This window comes from Liolophura sinensis, chromosome 6 (assembly GCF_032854445.1).
Source record: "Liolophura sinensis isolate JHLJ2023 chromosome 6, CUHK_Ljap_v2, whole genome shotgun sequence".
NCBI classification, from domain to species: Eukaryota; Metazoa; Mollusca; class Polyplacophora; order Chitonida; family Chitonidae; genus Liolophura; species Liolophura sinensis.
The window spans coordinates 4,661,225-4,671,240 of NC_088300.1; the positions used below are offsets into that span (position 1 = coordinate 4,661,225).

Genomic DNA, 10,016 nt, shown 5'->3' on the forward strand with positions numbered 1-10,016 from the left:
TTCTCCATAGGGATACACCCACTTAAACGAATATTGGATTGTTACCCTCAAATCCCATAAACAAAATCAAAGCAGCTTTCTTGCTAAAGGACCTGGTATGGTAAGGCAGAAAGTTGGTCCCAGAGAGGTACGATTAGAAAGTGCAAATTTCAAGATTCCAGCATAATTCTGTGAATTTCCAAATCAGGAGTATACAACTTGGTCAAAACTTGGTTTCTGCTTTGAAAACAATCTTTTGTGTGAGTAAAAATATGGCCACCTTGCATTAACTTTGTAAGTGGTATCATCAATTAGAAAATATAAGCTACGGCATTACATAACCTGTGGCAATTACAAGTATAGCGAAATTATATGTGGATCCTGGTTGAGAGCACATGTGGTCCTTTAATTATCATTAACATTAACATGTTATGCGTAGCAGAAGTATAAGGCTGAAAGTAACATGTGTTACATATTTATTTAATTGACTGGTGCTTAACTGCATACTCAAGAATTTTTCAGAAAGTTACATTCGAGGTGCAGTGATTTTCACTGCACTACAGTGTCCAATGTGAAAAAAAAAAGATATTTCAGTCTGACTGGAGCAGGCTACCATTTTTAAATTTTATGACCTATACATCGCTTCAGCGCTCGTCTGAGACTTTAAAAGTCCTGTACTTGCCAAATAACACGAAAAGAAGAGTACAACAGAACTGAAAAAGTAGCTTTTCAAATATGCCACTCATAGCTAGAGTCAGTTTCGCTTCTTGGGGTGCACAGGTTCTTGCACTGGGGCCAATTCCCCACCTTACCATACCAGGCCCTTCTCAGGACTACCTTAAAATCAGAAGTAAACAGTACAATATTGCTATTCATAGCTCTGGTATGGTTATAGTGTGTTGCACATTCATGAACCAATCATAATGCCAAAATAACAGTCAAGCAGTTGTATTACCTCAAACAGCTGTATGACATGCAGCTAAACAGTTGTATAATCAGTACCTTCCAGGCCTACATATACAGTCAAACAATTGTATTACCTGACAGTTACCTGCTAGACACAAGCCTACATATACAGTCAAACAATTGTATTACCTGACAGTTACATGACAGACAGAGCCTACACATACAGTCAAACAGGTGTAGTACCTGACAGTTTCCCCGGCAGACAGATGTCTACATACAGTCAAACAGGTGTATTACCTGACAGTTTCCTGCCAAACACAGGCCTACATATACAGTTGAACAATCGTATTACCCGACAGTTACCTGCCAGACAGAGGCTTACATACAGTCAAACAGGTGTAGTACCTGACACTTTCCGGCCAGGCAGAGGCCTGAAGAATCTCGGCCACAAGGTGTGCCATCCTCTACCTCTTCCTGCAGGGTGTACACCTCCTTTGTCTTCTTATCCTTACATGTCAGAGCACACTCATGTTCCCCTACAACAATCAAGCAGTTCACTTATACAATATGAACTTGTAACAAAGCACTAGGTCCTAGATTTCATAGAATTGAACTTAATGTCTGTATTAAGTAAAGGTGAAATGTTTGGTGAATAAGTCTTAAGTTCTTGATTATTGCGATTAACATATGTCCAGTGAGTTATTTCCATGAGTACTGTTAGTAGAACACGTGGGACATCAATTATGCAGTGTTGGTAATTAGCCTGAAGTAGTTATTGTACGTTTTCAAGCATTGTTTGACTTCAAAGATATTAACAGTATTATTGTTAATAGGGATTACACTTCCTGAATATAGCACAGATTCTAGTGCTGAAATTTGACTGAGACCACTGCGGGTTTCAAACCAGCGACCTTAAAGTCAGGCACCAAATCGCCAGCAATACATGTCAACCGTCTAGACCACTCGACCAACAGGCCTTCCACAAAAATAGAAGGCAGTTGACCGGTAGACTTTACAGCGAACATACATTACCCCTGTGATGATCACAAATGACGTCACTCCCTTTGGTGAATATATCAGATAGGTACAGATGTCATTTAGAAAGTGGGTTAAGTAATAGTATTATTGTTAATAGGGATTACACTTCCTGAATATTACTGTTAATAGGGATTACACTTCCTGATTTACACTCTCAGGTCGCTGGTTCGATACTCGCTGTGGTCTCAGTCAAATTTCAGCACTAGAATCTGTGCTATATTCAGGAAGAGTAATCCCTATTAACAATAACACTGTTACTTAACCCACTTTCTAAATGACATCTGTACCTATTCAAAGATATTGTTTTTTCCTTTCCACATTGTTACATCTGTAATTTCAGTTGCTCTTTACATAATTTTGTTATAAGATGATTTAGGTAGGATGGTAATAGCACCGTCATCCTGTCACATTCAAAACTTACAGCTAAAACTCTATCCCATCTGTCAGAACATATGCATGGGTGTAAAAATAAATGTATCTGTAGTGTGTAAACCACTTGTAACAATGGTGAATGCAATTGTATTGTGGTCAACATAATTAATGCAGTCATTCAGGGTTGGTCGGTTCATTTCTGTGACAGCCAAACGCTGAAATAAACCTCTGTCATCACAATCTGGTGTACCTGTTCCTGCCTCAAATTAAAATTGATACTGAGACATTTATCCAGCGAATGGCCTGAGAGAAGTTTTATGAACCACAGACATCACTCATTTCCTCTGATGAACAAAATAAACAAAGAAATAAAATGGTTGCACTCTTCTGGATCAACAACAGGCTCTTGATGACTCTTACGATGTGGTTGCTGTAGATGAGTGGGTATTCTTCCACAATCTGTCGAGTGAGAATGGTCCACATGTTGATTGCCTGTCATTCCCCTTCTTTTAAATCTTTTTTGTTTATTCAACACTTCTCTGTAGTCAACCACTGACATACACATGCTAGTTCTCACTCCTTTTGCTGAGCAAACTGCCTTATGTCACTTACCAATCTCGCCGGGAAACTTGACCGCCAGAAGCACATGGCTTATATAAGGAGTGACCACTCTTAACTCAATCAGAGACCAATGTTTTGTGGACAGACTTTAATTAGGTCAGAAGAGTATGCTCTTCAATGTTAAAGGAAAAGACAACATCTGGCTAAAACATATTTCAATTGAAACCAGGGTAGTCAAGCTTTCTGAAAAGTATCATATATTATTATTTTAATAAGATTTCATTGAATAACATGTAGAACAATATGGCAATACTGCACAAATGGCTGGTGTGAATTGAGGTAACCATCTTGAGAGTTTCATTCAATCGAAGACTTGGTGTCAGGTTGCTTGGCATAAGCTGGGAAGTGACATGAAGTGACATATGATAACACAGAACTATTGCATAAGACATCATTTTGAGATCATTTACAATTTATTTACGTATAGCCGATGGGGCCATTTCACAAAGTGTTGTGGGACAGGTCTGTATTATTTACAGACCACCACAGACATAAAATCAGCTGATTTACACGCCGTGTAATATTCAACTATTTTATCACAAATTATGACAGATGATACCCCAAACCACAGTTATATCTCCCAAATTGACCTTAGGCATGTAGAAATGATAAAGTAGGCCTACTGTATGAACAGTTCAATCAGTGGAACAAATATCCTTCCAGTATATTCTATTTCCGAGAAAGCCATTTATCACTTGGTTCTTTCATTGCCAAAGTCCACAACTTTAATCTGCCATTGACTGTCCACAACTTTAATCTACCATAGACTGCTATATGGACAATACCTCTGACATTAGAGAGCTAGAGTAAACGTGACATCATATTACTGTCGATGATGGATACACATTGAAGCTGTCATAAGACGAAGTTTCACTAAATTTTTACTGGGTTGAAAAAAATTTTTAAAAAATACTTAATGCCGGTTTAAGATACTTTGAATGGTAGTCTTTCGGTGGAAATAAACATTAGTCAAGTGTTGTCTTTCCCTTTAACAGGTTTGACCCTTGTACGCATACTCACAAAGACATTTACACCAGATATGAAACCAGTGTGAGTTTAGTTTATCAAATCATTCAACTGTCTTAATGTTTAAGAATCTGAGATTATTTTTGGGCATATATATATTGGGCACACCAGTAAGCTGTAATCTCAAGGCCAGTACTTACTGTGCCATCGATCACTGAGTGTGTTGGTTTCATACTCTTGTGTTTTTCAGTGAAAAGATAAAAACGACAGCATTTAAACTTTATAATTTTGCACAAAACTAAAGAATAAACATATGCAGGTATTTACCTATGATTGCATGGTGTTTAATGCTGCATTCACGAATTTTTCAGGTCTATGTATGTACAGAGCCCAGAAGAGCACAATGTCTTCCACTAGGTACTTAACTACTATACACTTCTAGATACATTAGTCCCCATGACTACAAAGGCCCTAATCTGTGTACTAAAATTATCTGTGTACTAAACATTGAAAAGGGGAATATGGAATTGTGAAATATGGTACCTTATCAATTTTCCTCAGTTAGGGTTTTCTTCCGACTATTCATATAAATGCTTAAATAGTAACATGTTACACACCAACCGAATGGCTGTTTAAGAATATGTCTATGACAATCTAGAGTCGCAGAGCCTCTGAGGCATGTGCTGGGGTGACCCTTTTTTTTTTCAGCAGGTCACTTTCATGTCTCTTTAATCTTCAGACCCCACCTCACAGTGCCCTAAACAAGACATTGAAAGAATCCCTCCAGCTTGCCTGCTACAGTAATCAATTAGACAATGGAAACAGAATAAAGATAAAAGTTGTAAAGTGTTGTGGTGGTAAAGGTGTCATTGTAGGGACCGAGTTCATGCACAAATTGAGGCAGTGGTTTTTGATATGCAAATTGTGAACTTCATGTGGCAATCTGTGAATGGCTGAGCAAAACCTGAGCTATGGTATAAAAAAAATTTATTGTCAGGTATTGGAGTACCAACTCGCTGGTGTGGTCTTTAATATGCAAATCGCTTCCCATGCCACTGCCATCTCTTGATTGGCTGAGCAACTACTCAGCTGACAACAGTCACTGTCTGCGTGGATGGTTTAAACGTTCAGCCACAGCATAGGAAGGCACATGCATCGGCCAGTGTTATAGGCTCCTAGTACTCCATACAGATGTAGAAAGCTCTCTACAGATACTGTCTATACCAGATAAACTGGTGCATAAAGTGGTATAAACTGGTGTACATCAAGGAAAATTCTTACAAATTCTTACTCTACAAATCTGGTAAAGAAGCCAGAGAAACAAAAAGTTTATCTAGATATGTGACTGCATAAGAAACTAGCCCCACAAGAAAGGCCTGTAGAAATCTGAGTTTACAGAGCAGAATGAAGTCAATCTGAAAGGAGAATGGTAATCACCAGAGGAGCTCAATATTCTTCTTGTTCTCCTACATGTAGATAGGCATGTGCATAAAAATTGTAGCCCTACATGAAACTTTTCTTGATTACAAAAAATGTAAATCTGGAATAGTCCATAAATCCCATAAGCAATAATATCACAGAAACCTTGTATAGAAGAAATAGTTGCCCTGCATGGAGGCTTAATTTCTAGAGAATGTGTTCACTACAGAAAACAAACTGAAGTTAATACAACTGGTAAATTTTTGAATTGAAAGTCTGTCAATTAAAATCATTAAAAGCCTATAAAACTAGAGCCAATAAAACAGTTCAACCTTCCATAAGTAAGCCCATTGTAGACGTGCACAGGTGAAAAGAAATATTAAAAAAAACACACACACAAAGCATAACTTCCTACAAAGATTAACCAGATACCTAAACCGACATTCCCCAACCCCCTCTCCCCACCTACCCCATTCTTACATCGTACAGACAAGTTAAAAATGGCTGAGATCTCATCTATGGCAATCTAGGGTTGTGCAGCTTCTAAGGTCTAGGCCGCAACTGGACCATAGCCTAATGCTCTGTAATAGTTGGGCGCCCTCACTTTTAATTTTCTTGCAACATCATGTACATAGTAAAATAATTTTTTGTGATTAATAAAGTCTGAATATTTGGGTACCATGAACTTTTACGCAAAATGGAGCAAACAAGAAGGCAACATGGCTATTCATATTTATGATATAGGGTAAACATTTTTTGCTGAATAAAGTACATACAAATAAAATATTAAAATACAGAATACAAAAAATTTCTAGTACCAACATATGTAAATAAAATTTACCCATATACATAAAACTGACAATGACAAATTTCAATCAGAAGCCCTTCCTTCATAACGTGTTACTGTATGATCAAACTTCAACATATTCCCTATTTCAGCCTCTCAAAAAATATGCTAATTTAAATCCACCACTAGACTAGAATACAATGAAAGGGACATAACTCACCATCATAATGTGGAATCCATTCATAGTGCTCCAGGCCAAGTGTGATGTTGTTAAATGTTGAGCAGAGAGATTCTCTTATCCCACGAGAGCCTTCAGGACATGGCTATCAATTAAGCAAATGTCATCACATACAATACTGTAAGTCAAAAACTAACTGTCCTCATCCAGCTCAAACATATATCATAACAGATATGGGCTCACAAGGATTCTCAATTTTTTATCTCAGAAAAATGAATTTTCAAAACAGAACAGATAGATATAAAAAATCTGAATTCGGATAATAGCTGTACGGTGATGGAAAACACAAGTTTCCATTCTCTACACTGAACAGATACATCTACATAAAGTGAAAATATCTTTGAAATAGCTGACATATCCTCATAAAGGAATAACTGATCTCAGAATTTAACTGAAAGCTGAACTGAATTAACTGTTTCCTATACTAAATTTACACTTTTGACAGGTTAATGTGCAAAATTTAGATAAATGTACTTCAATATTTCCCAATATAACCAAAGAAAATGTAGCACCTGTGAACCACAATCTCAAGATGAAAAGCGCCTCTGCCCTCAAGCTTAATGGTCTGACATGTGTTCAGTTTTATCACCCTTCCATCACAATTAAGGTCAATTACATTTACATGTATGAGGGAGACAATTAGAGTAACAAGTCGTCAAACTGATGGCACACGTTGAAAGTCTTTGTCTTACCTGTAAGTTACATGTTGTATATCGCCTATTGGCACCACTGCATTTTCTGAAATTGAAAAAAATTGCATTCCATGCTTGGGGTTAGTTCATTCAGGCATTTAAATACTGATACAGCTTTGTGCTACATAATTCTATCATATACTGTCATCCATTTTATGATTTTGAACAGTTCTTGACTCGGTGTTGTATATTGTGCATTTCAAATTATATGCTCTGCACGTTTCTAGAGGCGTAACATACTTTCTGGTGACTGTTTAGAGGAATTACCTCATTCTTGTGCAACAGTAATTCAACAATGGTTGTACATAAGCATAATAAAACAAAATTCTCACATGATGTGATAAATATTTTTTGATCTTTAATAACAATGTGGGCTTGGATGATATAAGTTTACATTGATTCTCAATTTGTTTCTGCCAGGACAACATATCATCAATTATTATACCTAGAAATTTTGGATACTTAACATTTTCAATTTCTTGTCCATCAACTTCTAGGTGGAGTTAGGGTGTCATTCTCACTTTATATTATGGTGGTCAGATTTATAAATTTACGGGTGGGCACATTACATTTGGTCAACGTTTTCCATTTGGCCATGTACATGTAAGGCGACCTGATCTGTACTGAGGCCGCTTATACCCCTTGGCCATCAAGACCTGGCTTATTAACTTCTCAGCATCTGGTGTGCTGCCAATTCGACACAGATTGTTATTACAGAATGCATTTACAGGTAACTTTATGTGCATGCAGCATATCACACTAGAATAAGTCCTACATAATTTGTTCTGGTGATCGTCTGTCAGTTTGGTTAGTTGCCAATTTTAGATGTGGAGTGTATTATAAACAACATAATGTACATAATGCATCTACATGTACAGTATGCATCTACATGCACAGAATGCATCTACAGGTACAGAATGCATCTACATGCACAGTATGCATCTACATGCACAGTATGCATCTACATGCACAGTATGCATCTACAGGTACAGAATGTATCTACATGCACAGAATGCATCTACATGCACAGTATGCATCTACATGTACAGTATGTATCTACAGGTGCAGAATGCATCTACATGCACAGTATGCATCTACATGCAAAGTATGCATCTACATGTACAGTATGTATCTACAGGTGCAGGATGCATCTACATGCACAGTATGCATCTACAGGTACAGTATGCATCTACATGCACAGAATGCATCTACATGTGCAGTATATATCTACAGGTACAGAATGCATCTACATGCACAGAATGCATCTACATGCATAGTATGCATCTACATGCATAGTATGCATCTACATGCACAGTATGCATCTACAGACTGCATCTACATGTACAAAATGCATCTACAGGTCCAGAATGCATCTGCATGTACAGTATACCTCTACCGGTAGAGTATACATATGCATCTACATGTACAATATGCATTTGCAGTATGCATTTACATGTACAGTATGCATCTACATGTACAGTATGTATCTACAGGTGCAGAATGCATCTACATGCACAATATGTACAGAATGCATGTACAGTATGCATCTACAGGTGCAGAATGCATCTACATGCACAGTATGCATCTACATGTACAGAATGCATCTACAGGCACAGTATGCATCTACAGGTACAGAATGCATCTACATGAACAGTATGCATCTACATGCACAGTATGCATCTACAGGCACAGTATGCATCTACAGGTACAGAATACATCTACATGAACAGAATGCATCTACATGTACAGTATGCATATACATCTACAGGTACAGAATGCATCTACAGGTACAGAATGCATCTACAGGTACAGAATGCATCTACATGTACAGCATGCATCTACATGTACAGAATGCATCTAAATGTACAGAATGCATCTACAGGTACAGAATGCATCTAAATGTACAGAATGCATCTGCATGTACAGAATGCATCTACAGGTACAGAATGCATCTACAGGTACAGAATGCATCTAAATGTACAGAATGCATCTGCATGTACAGAATGCATCTACAGGAACAGAATGCATCTACAGGTACAGAATGCATCTACATGTGCAGAATGCATCTACAGGAACAGATTGCATCTACATGTACAGAATGCATATGCATCTACATGTACAAAATGCATCTACAGGTACAGAATGCATCTACATGCACAGTATGCATCTACAGGTACAGTATGCATCTACATGTACAGTATGTACAGAATGCATGTACAGTATGCATCTACGGGTACAGAATGCATCCACAGGAACAGAATGCATCTACATGTATAGAATGAATCTACATGTACAGAATGCATCAACATGTACAGTATGTACAGAATGCATGTACAGTATGCATCTACAGGTACAGAATGCATCTAAATGTACAGAATGCATGTACATTTACAGAATGCATCTACATCTACATGTTCAGTATGCAGTTTCATGTACAGTATGCATCTACAGGTACAGAATGCATCTGCATGTACAGTATGCATCTACAGGTACAGTATGCATCTACATGTACAGTATGTACAGAATGCATGTACAGTATGCATCTACGGGTACAGAATGCATCTACAGGAACAGAATGCATCTACATGTATAGAATGAATCTACATGTACAGAATGCATCAACATGTACAGTATGTACAGAATGCATCTACAGGAACAGAATGCATCTACAGGTACAGAATGCATCAACATGTACAGAATGCATCTACATGTACAGTATGCATCTACATCTACATGTTCAGTATGCAGTTTCATGTACAGTATGCATCTACAGGTACAAAATGCATCTGCATGTACAGCATGCATATGCATCTACATGTACAGAATGCATCTACATGAACAGTATGCATCTACAGGCACAGTATGCATATGCATCTACATGCACATTATGCATCTCCATGTACAGTATGCATCTGCAGTATGCATTTACATGTACAGTATGCATTTACAGGTATCTCTACTGGTACATCTATGTAGTATTTCATCTTAGAATACAGAG

The 10,016-nt window shown here is 37.5% G+C and overlaps 1 protein-coding gene across 1 annotated transcript in view; it reads right to left on the minus strand.

The window, feature by feature from the left end:
- The window catches only part of LOC135466184 (papilin-like), a 91,367-nt gene extending 84,077 nt beyond the window's left edge, over positions 1-7,290 (minus strand). The window contains exons 1-4 of the mRNA XM_064743564.1: positions 7,286-7,290; positions 7,019-7,064; positions 6,309-6,411; positions 1,291-1,421 (exon numbers count right to left, since the gene is read on the minus strand). Coding sequence (XP_064599634.1) covers positions 1,291-1,421; positions 6,309-6,411; positions 7,019-7,064; positions 7,286-7,290 — 285 coding nt within the window. The remainder of the gene's footprint in view (positions 1-1,290; positions 1,422-6,308; positions 6,412-7,018; positions 7,065-7,285) is intronic.
- Between the last annotated feature and the right edge of the window lie 2,726 nt (positions 7,291-10,016).